Source organism: Zootoca vivipara, chromosome 12 (genome assembly GCF_965207765.1).
Source record: "Zootoca vivipara chromosome 12, rZooViv2.hap1.1, whole genome shotgun sequence".
Classification (NCBI taxonomy): Eukaryota; Metazoa; Chordata; class Lepidosauria; order Squamata; family Lacertidae; genus Zootoca; species Zootoca vivipara.
This window is the reverse complement of record NC_142595.1, coordinates 17316529-17337126: the sequence shown is the minus strand read 5'-3', so window position 1 is coordinate 17337126 and position 20598 is coordinate 17316529. Positions and strand designations below refer to the sequence as shown.

Sequence of the window (20598 nt, the reverse complement as noted above, 5' to 3'; positions counted from 1 at the left end):
TCAGGGTGGCTCTAATTTAAGGGGGGTCCAGGATGTTTCGGCCCACAGCTACAGACAGGGGCCTGCTCCCAGCCTCAATGCCTTTTCCGTGACTTATCTCTCATTCTTGTGTCTCTAGTCAAAACAAAATAGGAGGGCGAAAAACTGCTGTATGGGGAAACAGACCACGCCGAGCCATTAATTTTTTCCCCCCGTCTTAGCCTGCTTTCTCCCCTGGAACTCGGAGACCCAAAGCAGCTGAAAAGACTCCATACACGCAAGAGCAGCAGCATGGCAAAACATGTATAACCCTGGGCTTCATCCCACAGGCAGTAGTGGGTGGTGCTCTGCTTGTGTCAGGGAACGGGAGCTTGTGGCTCTCGCCGGATATTGCTGGGCTCCACCAGCCCCCAGCCAAGCATGGCCCAATTGTCAGTGGGCGCTGGGAATCCAACCAATTCCCCCATCCCTGAGCTTAGGTACTCTGGAGACCAACCCATGTTTGTTTGTTTTTAAAGCAGCAGAAGGCTGGGCACATGTACATTCACCCACCCACTGCTGCACCTATTACTAAATGCTTCCTAGTAGTGGCCAGGCTGCCCCCTGGTGGGCCAAAACGTATATTTCCATGTTGATGGGTCAGGTCTGCATCCCCACATCCCTTCTCCCTGGCATGGAAGGCTTTCTGCACGCTGGGCACTGCAAGGACCTCGCCTTCAGGCATGGGCAGTGCCTCATAGATAAACCAAGGCAATGAATGTCTTTTCCGCCCTGTGCAAGTTCTATAGCTCCCTCTACTGGCTGTCTCCCACAGCGCCAAAGGAAGGAAGGAAGGGAAGGGAAGCCCCGCCTACTAGGCACGCTCTTTTTGTTCATCATGGCTAGGTGTGTGGTCACCTCCATCATGGGGTGGAGCATCCCTGCAACCCTCCACCTCTCCCACACGGGACCCTTGGATGCATAGCTGCCAAGTTCCGGCCTGAGAAATAAGGGACTGGACCGGAAGTAGCAGGCCGGAAGTAGCGCTGCCGCCATTTTGGAACTGGGCGGCGCACGCTCAGAAGCTACTTTTGATGCTGCTCTGCCCAGTTCCAAAATGGCCACCGTGCCAGAATAAACCGGGGGGAAACAAAAAAAAAATATCCGTTTTTTCGGATGGGAACAGCTGGGAAAACGGGGGTTTCCCGGGGAATACAGGAGACTTGGCAGCTATGCTTGGATGGACTAAACCAAAGCAAACCCAGAGGATCCCGAAAGCAGGCCCTGGCAAGGATAACAACCGTAAGTGCAGCTAAAAAACACATCACAGTCTCACATTCCACACAATGTCCCCCCCCCAAAAAAATATCCCAGTGCCCTCCCCCACCACGCACAGCTTAGAAATCCCATTGCCCTGAATTAGTGAAAACAATACCAAGCTCCATATTCTCCCTTGTTGCCTTATCCCTGCTAGCAACTTTCCAAAGGAAAGGGGAGTTTGGTGGTACAAGTTAAAAAAATACTATTAAATAATACATCTGTAATAAAATTATATACCTTTTTTTTCTTTATATCCATTTCTTTTAAAAGCTAAAATTGCTCTATGGTTTTTTTTATTCCCCCACCCCAAAACATTTTTCTTTTCTTTCTTTTTTTGGCTGGTGAAGTGACAGCAAAGAAATTCTCTCCTTTTTTTCTTTTCTTTTTTTCTCCTTTTTTTTCTTTTTCTTTATGAATGGACAAAAAAGTTTCATCGAAACAAAGTTTGTGCACACGATACAAGAAATCAAATTATTTACAATAAATGACGAGGAATCTTTTGAACGATGACAAAGGGAAGTAGGAGGGGGGAGAGAGAGAGAGAGAGAGAGAGAGAGAGAGAGAGAGAGAGAGAGAGAGAGAAATCCTCAAGAAAGCATTGGTCATGAAACAATCAACATAAGCAGTTATCTTCATTACAAAAGGGATTTAATGACACACGGCATGATCCAGCTAAGGTAGATGCACACTCGTAAACAGGCCTGTACGGAGATATCGCTTGCCAGATTGGGAATGTAGGCACCAAATCAGATTCTGCATTGCATTGCTCTGAATGAACATCCTAGTGCAGAGCTTTCCAAACTTTTCAAGTTTGGCGACACACTTTTTGGACACGCATCATTCTGTGACAGAGTCATTCGCTTCTGCATCGTTTCGTGACACGGTAATTCAGTTTTACTAGCAAACCGGAGGTTTAAACGAACCTCTTTCCAGCCCCGGGGGGAGCGCTTGTGCAACACACTGCAGCCGACACACTTAACGTTGTCGCGACACACAGTTTGGAAAGCTCTCTCTCAGTGTATGTTTGAATCAATACACCTACCCACATTGTCCCCAGACTAGTTTGCTTGATAACCATTTGTTTACAGCTGGATCAGGCCCAATGCGCATTGGTGCTGGGGATTTACACATGATTCCTTCCCACTTGTACAGGATGATCTCCCTTAGAGATGGTTAACTTAAGCAGGGATGGTGGGAGGGAGGGAGGGATGGAGGAGGAGAAGCAAGCCTCACAGGGAATTTAAGGCATTAACGAAAACGACTTAAAGGCACACTTTTTATTTTATTTTCCTTTCTCCTCAACCTCGGGGGGCTTCTTCTCCTAGAGATTAATTCAGGAGGACTATACAATATTGAGGAACACCTTGTTTTTTACAGCTGAAATGGGTCAGGAGAAAGATACGCGATTGAGGCAACATAGGTAGGATTTAAACCCAAAACCATTTGGATCTAACGTCACAGGGGATGGGGAAGATGTGAGAAACTGCCAAAGGGTAGGAACTGGAGAGGCAGGGGGAAAGGCATTTGGGAAGCGGGGTGGGTTTGCTTTCGGATGCCCATCTCAATGTGCAAAAACCCGGAGGAGAGAAATGGCATTTCAGGGACAGGTTCGGCAAGAAGGGGCAGGTCCGGCCCAGCCCAAGAGGCAGTACAGGTGGCTGCCTAGGGCAGCAAGAGTCCCAAGGGTGCTCCAGGCGACTTGGGAAATCCCTAAAGGGGGATGCGCAACTCCCCCCCTCCTGCCCTAGACCCTTGAGAGGTGTGGAAGCAATTGCATGCCCCCTCCCCAGATTTCCTGACTGCAACCTATCACGCCCCTCACTCCACGAACAAGTGAATGGAGCAAAATAATAACAATAATAATAATAATAATAATCCACTTGCATGAAGTTAAGGGGAGAGAATCTGAAACTGGGACAACCTCCAAGGAAGAAATGTAGTGTGTGTCTTTGTGTGTGTGTGTATATATGTGTGTGTGTGTCAAAATTATTTTTTTGTTACCTAGGGTAGCAAAATGGCTTGCACCAACCCTGAGAAGGGGGTGAGTTTAGCGGCCAGGCAGGCAGGGGGAGCAGGAAGGAGAGGGAATGATGTCTTAAGAATGGAACAAGAGAGGAGATGCTTGCATGAAAGCCCCTACCTCACCACCATTCCCCTCACAAAAATCCTTAAAGAGTTAGGACAAAATGGTGATGCTGGTGAGAATAAATGCCAGGAGACTGACGCGATCACGCACACACACATACACACATGGGCTCGTTTTGTCCAGTGCAACTCTTTGTTTTCCTTTTTTTTTAATAGATTAAAAAAAAATCAATTCGTAGTTGTTGTTGCTGCTGCTGCTGCTGCTGCTGCTGCTTTTTAAATGGACTCACAGAATTACCAATTAACCCACAGAGTGACAGCTACACAAATCAAAGTCTTGGCACTTCACAACACGGGCTCGGCCTCCATTGGCTCTTCTGCTGGCCTGGAGGGAGAAGACAATAGGACAACTGGTTACTGGCCTCCCATTGGCCCAGAGGCGGACGCAGCTATTGGGGCTTTACAGCTGTGATGTCAGAGAATGCTCAACAAATTATTTTAACTGCCGAGGCGGAAGGGGCCAATCGCAACGTGCTGAAAGTCAGCATGGTGGTCAGGAAAACGGAAGGCTTGTTCAGGACGAAGAAAACGGCCTTATACACAGAAGCACAGGAAAGCTGGCTTATACTGAGTCAGACAACTGGCTACTCTGGCTGGCAGCAGCTCCCCAGGGCTTCACCTGAAGATGCTGGGGGCTGAAGCTGGGATTTTTATTTTTATTTTGCTTACAAACCATGTGCTCTACCACTGAGCTATGCTCCCCGCACCCTGCAGAGACAGATTTGGAGGTAGGAAGCAGTTAGGCAAGGCCAGGAGTTGGGAAGCTAAGTGGAAAGAGCACTCAGAAGTCAGAGGCGCTAAGGACAGAGACGGGAAACCTGTGGCCCTCCAGATGTTGTTGGGCCCCAACTCCCACCAGCCTTCATCCAGCATGGCCAATGGCTAGGGATGATGGGATTTGTATTTCCACAGGGCACCGCATTGACTACCCTTGACCGAAAACACTTGTGATAAGATGCCTGCGCCCTCTGATACGCTTCCCCCCTGATCTAAAGGAGCGAACGTACCGGACATCGCCGTCTGCTTTGCCCTGCTCTGTGTCCACTGACAGCGACGCCATGGCACTGACTGTCTCGGCCTCTTCTGCCTCACCCTTCTGCGCCTCCAGCAAGGAGCAGCCGACCATTGCTGCAGAGCACTTTACCGAGTTCCAGTGCTTACCTGGGACGAAAAGGAGCAATGCGTCAGGCAGGAATTGCCTGTCCCATTTGAACTTCTGGAGCTGCCCTCCCAGAACACTCATGCAATTCCAACCTCTCTTTCCATCTATGCACAAAAGCCTTCCTCCCTCCCTCCCTCCCTTCCTTGCAAAGTCTTTGGACACAACCACAATCTCCTACTACAGGGGTGGCCAACTCCCAAGAGACTCTGATCTACTCACAGAGTTAAAAACTGGGAGTGATCTACCCCCTTTTGGGGGGTTCAGGTCAAAGCTGTTGAGTTTTTTTTAAGGAAGGGAAGCCCTGTTTTGTGGGGTTTAGGTCAAACTTGTTGAGCTTCTTTTAGGAGGCAGGGAGGCCCATTTTTGTTTAGGGCTTCAGGTCATAGTTCAGCTTTTTTTAGGGAGGAGGAAAATTTTGGGTGAGCTTCTTTTAGGAGTGCCAGTGATCTAGCAGTGATCTACCACAGACACCCAGTGATCTACTGGTAGATCACAATCTACCTGTTGGACGTGCCTGTCCTACTATAACCAAACCTGGGTACAGCAGGAGCCATCAACTTTTTGAGCCTGTGGGCACGTCTGCAAGCTGGAGAAACTGTTGTGGGTGCACATGTTTAATGCCACAACCTTTACTTAACTTCTGTCCTTGGTATCACTTGTGGGAACAGCTTTCAACAAACTGTCCTCAGAGTCTCGCCATACACTGAACAATAGCAAGCCCATATTGGCCACAGAGGGTGCTGCTGTCACTCGTCTTAGGGCCATAGTGAGAGGATCAGGGCTGTCTTAAGCATATGCGGTGCCGGGGTGCAAAGATCCACCTGGCACGCCCCCCCCCCAGGTTGCCCAGTCCCAGGTGCGCAGGAGGGCAGAGCCGGCCGGCCGCCTCAGCATCTCGCTGGCTCAGTCGCCCCTGAACTCATGGCGCAGAGCCGCCTGCAGCAGAAGAGCCCACCACAGCGCTCTGACCGATGGGTGGGCTCTTCCCCGGACTCAACTCTCGGGCCCCAGACTCTTGGCCTGGCGCCCCTGAGAGCCTGGTGCCTGGGTGCCCCACACCCCTAGCGCCTATGGGTAAAACAGCCCTGGAGAGGATCAATTCAGTCGTACCTTGGAAGTCAAACAGCTTAGTTCCTGAATGTTTTGGCTCCTGAACGCTGCAAACCCGGAAGTGACTGTTCCAGTTTGCAAATCTATTTTTGAAAGCCGAATGTCCGACGGGGCTTCCGTGGCTTCCGACTGGCTGCAGGAGCTTCCTGCAGCCAATCAGAAGCTGTGCTTTGGTTTTCTAACGTTGTGGAAGTTGAACGGACTTCCTGAATGGATTCCGTTTGACTTCCAAGGTACGACTGCCAGTGCTTTAGCAAACCCCTATCTGCAACGTTCCGTCTTTTTGTTAATTTGATATCAGAAATACAACAAAATCTTACTCTGGATTTCAATGACGTTTTCCAGTGTGGCCACAGCATTTGCATTGGGCTTCTGCCGCAACAGAGCTTGATTCATCTGTTCCAGCTGCGTCAGAGAGAGAGAGAGAAAAAAGAGAGCGCTCGGTTTCTATGCCGAAAGATCTGAGGACTCAAAGCTGACCGGAAGTTGTGAGTGGGGAAGCAGGGGAAGGAAAGGAAGGCAAGAAACAAAAGTGCAAAGCAAAGGGCAGGGGAGGCTGCAGGTGAAAGGTCAAAGAGCAAGGCCTGATGGAGCTCCCTTTCCTGTGAAGCCTTAGACCAGGTACCCCACCCCCAAACTGCGGCCCTCCAGATGTTTTAGCCTCCAACTCCCATGATATCCCTAGCTAACAGGACCAGTGGTCAGGGATGATGGGAATTGTAGTCCAAAACATCTGGAGGGCCGGTTTGGGGATGCCTGCCTTAGACCAATGATGGGAGGCCTGCGCAGCTCTCTCTTTTTTAGATATATAATTAAATTCTTTATTTTGTACAAAAAATTACAAGAATTACAAGGGAAAAACCCAAAATACAATAAAAAATAAGTAATCAATGCATAATAGGAATAAATTTTCACCCATCCCACCACCCACCCCGTAGTGCTTTACAGCCCATCTTATATTGCGCTTTTAAGTTCTTTGTTCATATATATACACCTATATCCATACTAACCATTTTTGATATTCATTTGTTTGAACCTTCACAAATCTGCTGAGAGATCAGCATTCTCTACAAAACTTGCTGTGCAATTTTGTGCAACACAAAACTTGCTGTGCCTATGCAGCTCTCTAGATATTGCTGGACTCCCAACCCCGCCGGCCAAAGGTCAAGGCTGATGGGAGTTGTAGTCCAACAACATCTGGAAGACTGGTGGGAGTTGTAGTCCAACAACATCTGGAAGGCCGCCCAGGTCCCCCACCCCTGCCCTGGTCCCTTTCTCCTTCTGCCAGTACTCATAACCTTATAAGGGGGTTTATGCACTCAGAGAAAAAGGACAAGAAAGGGTTATAGGTGGGCTGGTTAATTTTGGATAGGGTGCTTGTCCTGCACCTGCAAGCATGAGTCAGCAAGTATGTGAGAGTGACTCAGCACAATCTAAAGTATAATACACTTGAGTTTGAAGCAAGTTTGCTCTTGGCCCCTGCCCTTGGCCAGAGCTTAGTCTGCGTTGGAAAGCGGCAAGGAGTCTGTATGCTGCTCAAAGGATTTCATATAACCTATAATAATAATAATAATAATAATAATAATAATAATAATAATAATAATAAATTTTTATTTATACCCCGCCCTCCCCAGTCAAAAACCGGGCTCAGGGCGGCTGACACCAACAGAACCACAATAAAACATAAAAACAATTAATTAAAATACAGATTAAAATACAGTATTAAAATTTAAAGTGCAGCCTCATTTCAAGTAGGCCATAAATCCAAGCCATGAGGGAGAAAAACACAGGGGTCAGGCTGAGTCCAGCCCAAAGGCCAGGCGGAACAGCTCTGTCTTGCAGGCCCTGCGGAAAGATGACAAATCCCGCAGGGCCCTGGTCTCCTGGGAAAGAGCGTTCCACCAGGTTGGGGCCAGTACTGAAAAGGCCCTGGCTCTAGTAGAGGCCAATCTAGCCATCTTATGACTCGGGATCTCCAGAATATTATTATTTGTGGACCTTAAGGTCCTCCGCGGGGCATACCAGGAGAGGCGGTCCCGTAGGTACGAGGGTCCCAAGTCGCATAGGGCTTTAAAGGTCAAAACCAGCACCTTAAACCTGATCCTGTACTCCACCGGGAGCCAGTGCAGCTGGTAAAGCACTGGATGAATGTGATCCCGCGGCCGGGACCCTGTAAGGAGCCTCGCCGCGGCATTCTGCACCCGCTGGAGTTTCTATAAGCTGTGGAACTGCATTATACTGTTAGGAAAGGGACTGACCCTACCTAGAACTGTCTGGTGTTTATCTGTTCCACTGGCACACTCTGCTGCTGTGTTGAATGAGCAACTCTTCACACGCCCCAAAACAAGGCGCATCCTTCCCCTTTTTACCTCTGCCCTCCTCCTCCTCCTTTGCTCACCCCATGTTGAATTATTCCCATTAGTATTTTAATGTGTGAATCTCCTTCGACATACATCTCCCAAGGGAATTTACAGAAATATAAACAGCTTAAAAAATGTCACGAACCATACTAGTACAGTGGTGCCTCGCTTAACGAATGCCCTGCTTAATGAAATTTCCGCTTAACGAAAGGTTTTTTCTAGTGGAGGTTGCCTCGCTAGACGAATTCGTTTTACGAAAAATTCGTCTAGCGAATCGCGGTTTCCCATAGGAATGCATTGAAATTCAATTAATGCGTTCCTATGGGCAAAAAAAAAAATCAAAAAAAAATTCAGTGCATTCCTATGGGATTTGCTAGACGAATTTTTCGTTATAAGAAAAGACCCGTGGAACGAATTAAATTTGTCTAGCGAGGCACCACTGTATAGGTTTAAAAACAACACATAACACCTCAGGCAGAAGCCTTTTCATCAAGCTGGAAAACCTTCAGATTTGCAAGCTCTGCCTGTCCTCATGTACTCCATAAAACATTAAGTGGCACTGCACAATTTTTTTTTCTCCATGCAATTTTTGGCTGTGTCCTAAACTGCAGCCGTCAAACACACAGCTCCCTGTTTTCTGCCACCGAAGGTGGGCAAGCTGCACCGATTTCCAGCTGTGCCTTGTGGAGGTGCCCATCAGCAGGACAGACGTCCGAATGCATATATAAACAGAAACTGGCAGGCATTCATGTGCCAGGACAGACATGCCTTTCTCTGCCTTTCCCACCCCACGAAGCAAATCAGTGCCAGGCCTCTTTTCAGAACCTCGGCCAAAGATTGCCCCAAAACCTTTGGGCATCGTCCCAAGCCAGCAGGTTGAGGCTTCGGGACTGCTTCTCCCCCGTGCCAGCTGCACTCACCTCAAGGCCAAGCAAGGCGGAAACGCAGGCTTCGGAGGCATCACAAATGGCTGTCAGATCGTGACCTCCTTCCAGCGCCAGGACGACACGCCCACCCGCCAGCTTCATCAGCTGCTTGGTCAGGTGCCCAAAACCTGTGTGGCCGGGAAGAAAACAACAACAGAAAAAAAACCAGAAAGATGAAAAACCATCATTTTCTGATTGAGATGCAGCACTCCTCCTTCTCCCTCAGTTAAAAGAGACTGGAGGAGGCCACTAACGCTCACCTTGAAATCTAAAACAGTGGTCCTCAGAATTTAACAAGCCATTCATAGCAAGGGAAGAGAAGGTAGGTGGCCAGTAAGGTCCACTTTTGACTTGCATTCATAGGCTACCTCAAAATATTGGGGAGGTGGAGGCTAAGTGGCTTGAATGGATAAATAATAGGTGAGTTGGTGCTCCAGCTAGTGCAAACACAAAGAAGCCTTAGGTCACTCATTATATTGAGTCCCGTGCAATTCTCGGTACAATTCTGTGGCCGTTGGGATTCATTTTGGTTTGCCTGCTGATGAAACTGAGTGTATGATGATTGATAATATTGTCATTTATCTGTTTTAGACTACAGTGGTACCTCGCAAGACGAACACCTCGCACAATGAAAAACTCGCAAGTCGAAAGCGTTTTGCGTTGCGCAAGGGACTCGCAAGACAACAAGGTTTTCTATGGCCGCCGCTTTGTCTTGCGAAGCGCGGCCATAGAATGTAGCGCGGGAAGGCGGCAAAGGAAGATCAGCTGTCAGCGCGGGAAGCTGACAGCTGATCTTCCTTTGCTGCCTTCCCGCGCTACAGCTAGTTCCCCGGGGCTTGCAAAGCAGGCAGCGACAAGCCCCGGCAAGCAGCGCCCGAAGCTGAAGTGCAGCGGGCGCTGCTTGCTGGGGCTTGTTGCCGCCTGCCTTGGCAAGCCCCGCCGCGCTTCGGCACTGGGGGACAGAGCCAAAGCGCAGCGGGTGCCGCTTGCCGGGGCTTGTCACCGGGTGCCTTCCCCGAGCCAAGGGGAAGGCAGGCGGCGACAGCCCCCGCACCGCTGCACTTCGGCTCCGGGTGACTGGCAGTGGCGCTTGGTTGCTTGCCGGGGCTGTTGCCGCCCGCCTGCCTTCCCCGAGCCAAGCGAGCAAGTGCCGCCGCCACCAGTCCCCCGGAGCCCATAGGAACGCATTAATCAATGCGTTCCTATGGGAAACCGTGCTTCGCAAGACGAATTTTTCGTAAAATGAATTGACTGGTGGAACGAATTAAATTCGTCTTGCGAGGTACCACTGTAGTAGTAGTAGTTGCCTGGACATTGTCTTGTTCGCCTCTGTATACTTCCATACTCAGACACTGTGGTAGATTGCAGTGTTTAGCTGGTGATATTGTGAGGCTTAGCTGCTGATAACATTGCAGTGTTTAGCTGGTGAGCTATTGCAATGTTGAAAACCAGATATCGCCTAACCCTTGCACACATTGTGATTGGGAACCACTGCTCTATGTGAATGGCTCATTCTATTTACAAACCGAGGCGAGGGGGCCTCCCCTCCCACATGACCCACACTCACATTTGGCTGTGACAGAATATCCACCCAGTGGGGACAGGTGTCCCTCCACAGCATCGAAGCCAGCAGAAACGAGGACCACGTCTGGGGAGAACTCATTGGCTATTGGCATCACCACAGTCCTGGGAAGACACAGAACAGCCCTTAGAGGTCTCTTAGGAGGAAACACGACAGCGACAGGGGAAATTCGAGCCATGCCCACCTTCCTACTTTTCTCGTTTCCCCAACACACTGACTCAATCTAACACCCATCTCTGCTGAGGGGGTTGTGGGATTATCATGGAAGGGGACAGAAAGGTCTACTGCAGGCACCCCCAAACTACGGCCCTCCAGATGTTTTGGCCCACTACTCCCATGATCCCTAGCTAACAGGACCAGTGGTCAGGGATGATGGGAATTGTAGTCCCAAACATCTGGAGGGCCGAAGTTTGGGGATGCCTGGTCTACTGCTTTCCAGCCCCAACAGCAGCTTCCTCCTTGATGCCTCCCTACCTAGACTCCTATCGAAAAAGGTGCTAGCTAGGATAGGGCAGCCGCCCACAACCTGGTACCCTCCGGAAATCCTGGGCTTGAGCTCCCAGCATCCTCAACCAGCATGGCCAATGGGGTCATGGATGATGGGAGTTATGGTCCAAAACATGTGGAGAGCACCAGTTTGGGGGAAGCCAGTGACAAGGGAAGGACCAGACTTCTGAGAGGAGAGAGAGAGACTGTGCTGGCCATCAGGCAATGGCTTTTCCCACCTGCTTTATTGTTTTATATTATCATTTATTAAATGTGTATACCGCCCCATACCTGTAGATCTCAGGCTGGTTCACAGCCTTGCCCCACCCCTCCAGCCCTAAGAGCCGTTCCCAGACCATGAATTTAAGAACAGCAGAAGCAGCTGAGAAGAGAGAAGACGAGTTCAGGGATGTTTCTTTTTTAAAAATAAGTTGTGTCTCTGTTTCTCAACTGGATCCTTTTGCATGGTTTTGTATGTATCGTGGTATTTTACATGTTGCGACTTGCTGTTATTTTTTATTGATTATAGCTTATGGTGATTATTAAAGAGTGAATATCTGTTTAATTATTGCTTGCTGATATTTTACTGTGCACTATGATAATCTAATGGATTATTGAATGTTACTTTGATATAAAAATTCCTTCAGTAGCACCTTAAAGACCAACTAAGTTTATATTTTGGTATGAGCTTTCGTGGGCATGCACACTTCTTCAGATACACTAGAAACAGAAGTGTCAGACCCTATATATATATACCAACTTAGTTGGTCTTTAAGGTGCTACTGAAGGATTTTTTTTATTTTGCTTCGACTCAGACCAACACGGCTACCTACCTGTACTTTGATATAAGTTGTTTATTTTAAAGCTATGTTTTTATTACGGCTTTTTTGTATTGGATCGGGTTGTTGTAAGGGGTGTGGTCTTATGTTGGGTATTTTGTTTTTTTTCTTCAGCTTGTACACCGCCTTGTGTATAGCAATATAGAAAGGCAGTATACAAATTAGAAGTGAAATGATTATTATTTCTACCCTGTGTACCTAATAGCAATTGCAATTCTCCATGTGCTAGTCCTTTATATGTGATCATAACAGGTAAAAGTTAAAAGGTAAAGGACCCCTGGACGGTTAAGTCCAGTCAAAGGCAACTATGGGGTTGCGGCGCTCATCTTGCTTTCATGCCGAAGGAGCCGGCGTTTGTCCACAGATAGCTTTCCAGGTCATGTAGCCGGCATGACTAAACTGCTACGGGTGCAATAGAACACCATGATGGAAGCCAGAGCACACGGAAACGCCGTTTACCTTCCCGCCACAGCGTTAGCTATTTATCTACTTGCACTGGTGTGCTTTCGAACTGATAGGTTGGCAGGAACTCACTCCACCATGGGGATTTGAACCACCGACTTTCCATTTTTTTAAAAAAATAAATAAACTTTATTTCTCGTCTTAAAAGAACAACATATCAATAAACAAAAAAGAATACAAACTTATAAACAACAAAAAAAATGGACAGACAGATAACTAATACAATTTTACAATCCTGCAATAAAATCATCCATGCACTCCAATTAAAATTTCTTCCAAACCCTTTATATATCGCTTTCCTTATATTTTCTCCTTTTACTTGCATTACCCTTTTATTATTATTCTACTATCTCTAACTTTCTCCATCCTTACAAAATATCGATATAGATATAAATATAAATGTAAATATATCCCCATGTGGCTCTAGTCCCAACAAATCGCTAACTCAGTTTTTATTCTCTTTTTCCTAAAATACACTTCTACACATTCCCATTCCATTAGAGATTTCTGTTTAGATATGTTTCTGATTATTGCCGTCATTCTTGCTAGATTAATAACCACCGACTTTCCGATCAGCACGCCCAAGAGGCTCAGTGGTTTAGACCACAGCACCACCCGCGTCCCTTGATCATAACAGCACCACCTGCATAAAAGGAGCAGTCTGGGCGGCAGGCCTGTGAGAACGCTGAAGTTTGCTGGTGCACACAAAACCCTTCGGGGGAAACCCTCTCAATGTGGAAACCCAGTGTGTGGGCACCCCTGGCAGAGAAAGCCCCATTCCCAGTTAGGGAGAGTGAATGCCAGCAGGCCTACCGGAAGGCAGTCAGATACTCCACGTCACCAATGGGAGGGTCCACTCCACCAGTCCAGGCAATGTTGATGTTGTAACCTGCACCCATCCCACTGCCAACCTGGAAGAGAGAAGCCTCGTAAGTAACAAATGCTGGCTCTTATTCGCAGCTTGGATCATGCACCGAGCTGCCAGTGGGAAGGGGCAGTGAGAGTGGCAGAGAAGGATTTTTGTTGGATTCAAGACTCTCCAGATGGAGACGAAGTCTGGGGTTCTGGCCTGTCAGTGAGAGAGGGAGGCCAGACCTCAGTTAGAGACAATCAAATTGTGGTTGAAAAAGATGACTGGGACTGGTTTGGTGTCTCTCTAGTGAGAGAGGAGGGACACAATCCAGTCAGAAGTCTCATGATAATGGGGGACAAGGAAAATGAAGATATGGGAGGGAGACAGGCTGAGCATTTAAAGCAACAAAAGGGGAAAAGTGGAGAATGGTCTGGAATGGAGTGGCTCAGGGAGGGTGTGGGGTAAAAATGTATTTTTTGTGAAGTTTTATTTAAAGGACGGCTTATGAAGTTTAAGAATTGGAAAGGATTAAGGTTCAAGGTCTAAGGATTACGGATCTGGGGGTGGCTCTGAGGGAACTGCTACCCAGGAGAGGAAGGGGGGAAGAATTAAGAAGTATTGTAAAACTTTATAAAGAGGGAGGATTTGGGAATATGATATATTTCTTAGAGAGAAACTAGAGGCTAAAGGATGTAATTAGAAGAAGTTAAGAGGGTTACCAAAGTTTGAACAAATAATAGTAGTGATGTAAGATTAAGAATTGGAATTGTTTAATTATTCGTGAGTATCGTAAAAGCTGTATAAGAGAGAGAGAAAAAAAAGAGTCGGGCAGGGGGGACGGGGAAGTCGATGATAAGATGTTAATAAGATTATGTGATGTTTTTATATTTTCTTTTTTTTTTTTACTTTTTTATCGTTTTTGTACCTTTTTTTCTTGTTTTTCTTTTTTAATGTATCTTTTATAAAATCAATAAAAATATTATTAAAAAAAAAAGAGAGAAAACAGAAGAACGACAGAGAAGTGAAAGAGAGAGAGAGGCATGGGTAGCAGAATGCAGGACACCTGCTGGAGAAAATGCCGGTCCGTCTCAAATGATTGGGGTCAGAAGAGACAGGACACACATACAGGTGAAACTCGGGAAATTAGAATATCGTCGAAAAGTGCATTTATTTCAGTAATGCAACTTATTATTTTTTATTTGTCTTTTAATTTTTACAAATGCTTTCTTTTGGAAATTCCACAGCGATAAAACAAATAGTTACAATAATACAAAAATAAACACCGCTATTACATTTCATTAATTACATTCCATTTATTATTGACCCGCCTAACGACAAATTATGACAATTACAACAAATGAAGGCTTGACATACCTTGCTTTGCATGTCATGCATCTATCTCATATATTGGTTTCACCTTTTAAGTTGTGTTACTGAAATAAATGCACTTTTCGACGATATTCTAATTTTTCAAGTTTCACCTGTACATGCATGGATTTCTGTGAATTCAGCACCCTCGGCAACATTCCAACCTCTGCCCGTCCCAAGCCATTTCCTGGACTACAAAACCTTTCCCTGAACAAAATGACAAAGTTAACTGATTAAAATCTTCTCTCAAACAGTTCTTGGGGGATAAACCTCTCTTTCTACCTGCAATTCTTCCCTCCTCTACAGAGCTGCTTTAGGTGCATTCTGATGTAACTCCTTATAGGAGCCAGTGTAGATTTCTTGGTCGCAAAGCAACCTCTGTTCGCGCCCTGCTTTTGCATCCTTTACTGATGCATCTACGAATGCTTCAGGGAGTTAAAAAGAGGGTGTTAAAAAAAAAACACCTAGGGAGGGATTTCAAGCTAGATTCAGCACCAACATCTTGATTATTGCAAAACCAAGCTCCAGAGGTGAATAAAGGTATGCCATCACCCAGGGCTGGATTGAGGTTTGATGAGGCCCTAAGCTACTGTAGGTAATGGGGCCCTTTATATGTCCAGCTGTCCTTTGCCAACAACAAATTGTCACTGTTTTTTGTGTTGAATATATGCTATATGGTAATTTATGGACCTAATAGGTATCTAAAGTCATTTGCACATGCAGAATGTAGGCACCCTATATATAGAAATGAGCAAACCAGTGATATTTTAGGGAGCAGGCTAGCAGGCAGGGCTCATTACTTACATCATAGGAGCCTACACCAGCGTTTCTCAACCACTGTTCCGTGGCACACTAGTGTGCCGCGAGACGCTGGCTGGTGTGCCGCGACGTGCGGCGACGAGAAGGGCGATTTGCATTGTCACGTGCCTGGCGGCCGCCAATGAACAGCACTGACCCACCGGAAAGCAATATTTCTCCTCCTCTTTCCCAAAGCTCAGTGCAAACGAGCCTGGCGGCCGCCAATACACAACACTCACCCGCCGGAAAGCAATATTTGGCAAGTGTTTCTTACAGTCATAATTATAATATAGGGCGGCACAGAGTTAAATTTTTTAACTTTTTTAATGGTGGTGTGCCTCGTGATTTTTTTCACGGAACAAGTGTGCCGTGGCCCAAAAAAGGTTGAGAAACACTGGCCTACACAACACAAAACACTGTTGCTGTATGTAGGTTTTATATTATTTGGTTTTTTATCTTATATTTTGGAAATGTACATCCAGGTTTTCCCCCCTTTAACTTTTTGGGGGGGCTCCCAAGAGAGTGGGGCCCTAAGCTATAGCTTGTTTAGCTTATACGTAAATCCGGCACTGCCCTCACCTCTTCAGGAGCTCCACTGCCTGGGAAGAAATTGCCATTGTCGTAGCGGTGTAGAGAAACATAGAGCACATTGGGGTCACTGTAGAATGCCTGCTGGGTGCCATTGCCATGATGGATATCCTGCCAGAGAAGAATGAAACCGGGAAAGAGGTTAGCCAATAGGGACACGTCAACCCAAGCCTAAGCAGCAGCTTCAGGCGCGGCGCGGAGTGAGAGACCCTTACCCAGTCCACGATGAGGATTTTGCTAATGGCAAGCTTTTGCTGGAGGAGCTTGGCAGTAATGGCAACAGAGTTGAAGAAGCAGAAGCCCCTGGGAAATGAAAGGGGAGAAATGAATTATCAGAAATGTCAGGGGTGATGATGATGATTACTTTGCTTCATTCACTTGTTTGTGGAGTGAGGAGGAGAATATGTTGCAATCAGCTACACATTAGGAAAAACGTCCTAAAACACACAACCAAAGAATGCTTTTTTGGGGGGGAAATTAAAAACAGGTATACATCCATGCACATGAGCATTCCACAATCCCATCACATCCTGTTCACCACTAAATTGTTTACGCTGGCCCAGATACCAGACTTTGCTTACCATAAAAATATAAAAAAACACCTTCAGTAGCACCTTAAAGACCAACTAAGTTTTAATTTTGGTATGGGCTTTCGTGTGCATGCACACTTCATCAGATACGATGAAGTTATCTGATGAAGTGTGCATGCACACGAAAGCTCATACCAAAATTAAAACTTAGTTGGTCTTTAAGGTGCTACTGAAGGAATTTTTTTATTTTGTTTCGACTCAGACCAACACGGCTACCTACCTGTAACATAAAAATATAGAACAGCTTTGCCACTGGCTTTTTTGATAATAAACACCATGCCCAGTATCAAGAGAAGGGTGGGCAGGAAAGCAACAGCACAGACAGCAGGCTTGGCCACCCCATTCATGGACTCGGGCATGTCCAGTCAACTAAGATACTGTATCTCCGGGAAGCAGTAATGCAAGTTAATTGTTGCATTATTGCAACATTCAGTGCAATAATTGTTGCACTGAAATCAATGGGACTTACAGGTGAAACTCGGAAAATTAGAATATCGTCGAAAAGTGCATTTATTTCAGTAATGCAACTTAAATGTGAAACCAATATATGAGATAGACGCATGACATGCAATGCGAGATATGTCAAGCCTTTATTTGTTGTAATTGTAATTGTTTGTCGTTAGGCGGGTTAATTATAAATATAATGTAATTAATGAATTGTAATAGTGATGTTTATTTTTGTATTATTGTAACTATTTGCTTTATTACTGTGGAATTTCCAAAAGAAAGCATTTGTAAAAATTAAAAGACAAATAAATAATAAGTTGTATTACTGAAATAAATGCACTTTTCAACGATATTCTAATTTTCCGAGTTTCACCTGTAAACTAGTCAACGTGACCAACATTTCACATTGATTCCAGCAGGAATTCAAAGTCCGAATCCAACTCAAAGGTTTGGTCCAGGTCCTTTCTTTTCTGAACTACCTAATCCACTGGAAAGGAGGATAGAAAAACTCCCAGATTACACTCAGTGTAGCAGTGACTCAGCAGGCTCTTTAAAGAATTGTGTTGGTGCAGGGCATAAGTGGAATTAAAGGGGGCGGGGTGGAGGAGGTGAGCTTCTCCCCCCCACACAAAACGGGCAAAGCTTTGACAAATTTGCATAGCCCTACTCCTCGGATCTAGTCGGAGGAAGTAACCCACTCAGAATCAGCCCCGGGTGCTCACTGGAAGGACAGATCGTGAAGCTGAGGCTCCAATACTTTGGCCACCTCAGGAGAAGAGAAGACTCCCTGGAAAAGACCCTGGTGTTGGGAAAGATTGAGGGCACTAGGAGAAGGGGACGACAGAGGACAAGATGGTTGGACAGTGTTCTCGAAGCTACAAACATGAGTTTGACCAAACTGCGGAAGGCAGTGGAAGACAGGAGTGCCTGGCGTGCTATGGTCCATGGGGTCACAAAGAGTCGGACACGACTAAACGACTAAACAACAACAACAACACTCCTCGGATCTAGTCTGAGGAAGTAACCCACTCAGAATACCCTCTGCCACAGATGGAGGGAATCTGAGTCTCAGATAGGCAGGAAAACTAGTAGGAAGCTCCCCTAAGAAGCCCTGAAAAGAGATGTGTTTAATTCCATGATGAGAACCACACTCAAATAGGAGAGGACAGGATTTCAAACCAAAGCAGCTTATACAACACAAACAGAGAGAAACACACATAAAATAGTATTCATGCAGTGAGAAAACCACCCCATCTCATCTTAACCATTGTTTTTAAAAGAGGAGGATTTGTTTGTTTCTAGTTAATAACATATATCCCTCCTCCTCATTTATGCTACACACTCACATGGCTGTGGATTCTTCTGCATGGTGACCTGGTGGCCGGATAATAGCAAATCCATTCTGCAAGAAGAAAAATATACAAGTGCACAAGTTCACACATGTATTAATCTTTGCTTTTTGTTCTGATTCACAACACTTGGACCTCAGGGTGTTGAACAAAGTGTGTGTGTGTGTGTGTGTGTGTGTGCGCGCGCACACACACACACACACACACACACACACACACACAATCTTCCTAGCAACCCTATGAGGTAGGCTAGGCTGAGAAACGATGGTCGGTCCTAAGCCACCCAGTAAGCTTCAGAAGGGTATGTAAACCTGGGATAAAAAAGCCCATTGATTTCAGTACCCAAAGTTGGGTCTGCCATCCCTCCACCCACAGAATGAGATCATGGAGTGCAGCAAAAATGGGATTCGGGGAAAAGATGCACACCAAGATGCCTAAAGGAAAACCAACTTCCAACCAACGGGTATTCTACGCATGCTGCTGAGATACCGGTGCTTACATGAGCTCTTTTTAGCAGCTGCTTCTTATCGGAGCTAACTGACATTCTGCCCAAGCTCAGAAACACACAGCTTAAATCACTGGGATTTTTGTACACACAGCAGCAGCCAAAGTGAGCTGGAACCAAGCAAGGTTCACATGAGCGTAATTCTTCCATGTCCAACCAGCTGTGCTTCAGAACAAGAATTAGAGTTGAGGGAGGAGAGGGCCAGGGGCTGCAACATGGAGAAGCTGCCCATTCATCGGGCCTGACTTACCTTAAGCTCCCCAGACGCCACTTTAAAGGCCAGCTCCACCAAGCAGCCAACAGCCATGCGGACCGCGCTGGACGAGTGCATCTCGTTCCACACTGTGTCGATGTCAACCTGCCGTGGAAGGTACAGAGCAAAGCATTGGCAGAAGCTAAGGGCTGCAAGAGGGGAGAAGAGCAGTATCGTTCAGCTTGCCTTGGTTTGGCGGCAAGGGAATGGGGCCTGAAGGAAAGGCACACACTCCACACACACACATGGATTGGCAGCAGCGAGCCTTTGCTGCGGGAATGTACAGTCAGCTCGAATTGGGTGTCTCCGCCAATGCTTCATTTAATGTCTTAAGCATGATCAGTCATTCACCTGAACATGCTTGAAGTGTGGACAAGGAGCAGAGGTGAGCAATTTAGGGTGATGACTTTTTTACAACCTCATTTCTCTGTATCATAATTTGATGAGCTTTCATTAAAGATTAGATAAAATCTTACTTTCAAAGAGATTTGATTAAAAAAAACTCACGCATAAAATGATTTTTAATTTTTTTTAATCAGTTTTTTGACCATTTTTGAAGTCACTGTAAGCAGATATAAAATTGAACCCAAGCTTTAGAGTCACATATATACAACATTATATAGGGTCGTCAAACACACAAGGAAGCTTTTTTTAGCTGCAGTAACAGTATAGATGCCACTAGAGGACGATGTTTTGCTACCTCTCCTGTAGGTTCTTTTCCCAGCATGCCCGGCAGGGTCTGCTGGCTGAGTTTTGAGGTCCCAAAAAGGGGCTTTTACCTTGCGCAGGTGTGACATTTGTATACCCTATGTTGCTAAGAACACTCCCCATTGTGGAATGTGGGGGTTGTGTCCAAATTTGATACGAAATATATATGGAATTGTTAATACAATTTTATGAAATGGTAAAACGGCATACAAAAAAAAAACTGTTTGTGCGTAACCTTTTTTAATATTTCAATGAAATATACCTCATTTTAGTCATTGATAGGCAAAAGTTCATCCATTTGTGCTACAGGAAATAATTTTTGAGGGGAAAAAAATGAAAAAGTCATCACCCTGGTGCACACACAAGTCCCACCCCCAATGTCCTCCTGCACATCAGCTCCCAACACTCCCTGGTTGCATGGGAAGATCTGCAGGAAGTGTCCAATCATGTTCACTGGAACGTGAATAGACTCCTCTGAGAGATCAGAGACCCTGTTTGATCAGTGTCCCCGACTGCACAGAGTTCTTTCTTCTCATGTTCAAGTGAATGCAAGTAGAATCCCCTTGCAGACCTTCCCGGGGACTGAGCACGGGGGGCAATGCAGGGCTTACCTGTGTGCCTTTGCTCCCTGTTCACAGATACAGCATGCCCATGTGTCAAGGCAAACACCTCAACACACCTTTCGATTCATCTCTATTTGCCACATTTTTGTTCTCAATTTACTTTTTGTGTTTAAGAAAGAAAAAAAAACACCCAACAGGATCAGGGTTTGTTTCTTCTCCTCCCCAT

General features: G+C 46.2%; 1 protein-coding gene across 8 annotated transcripts in view; it reads right to left on the bottom strand.

The window, feature by feature from the left end:
• Positions 1–1592: 1592 nt before the first annotated feature.
• Positions 1593–20598, bottom strand: part of HDAC5 (histone deacetylase 5) — a 124955-nt gene continuing 105949 nt past the window's right edge. For all 8 annotated transcript variants that reach the window (XM_088655518.1, XM_088655513.1, XM_088655514.1 and 5 more), the window contains 10 exons: positions 19099–19206; positions 18341–18396; positions 16173–16260; positions 15949–16068; positions 13164–13261; positions 10549–10667; positions 8976–9109; positions 6016–6100; positions 4431–4584; positions 1593–3748 (listed from right to left, as the gene is read on the bottom strand). In XM_088655518.1, the coding sequence (XP_088511644.1) occupies positions 3709–3748; positions 4431–4584; positions 6016–6100; positions 8976–9109; positions 10549–10667; positions 13164–13261; positions 15949–16068; positions 16173–16260; positions 18341–18396; positions 19099–19206 (1002 nt within the window). In that variant the 3' untranslated portion in view covers positions 1593–3708. The remainder of the gene's footprint in view (positions 3749–4430; positions 4585–6015; positions 6101–8975; positions 9110–10548; positions 10668–13163; positions 13262–15948; positions 16069–16172; positions 16261–18340; positions 18397–19098; positions 19207–20598) is intronic.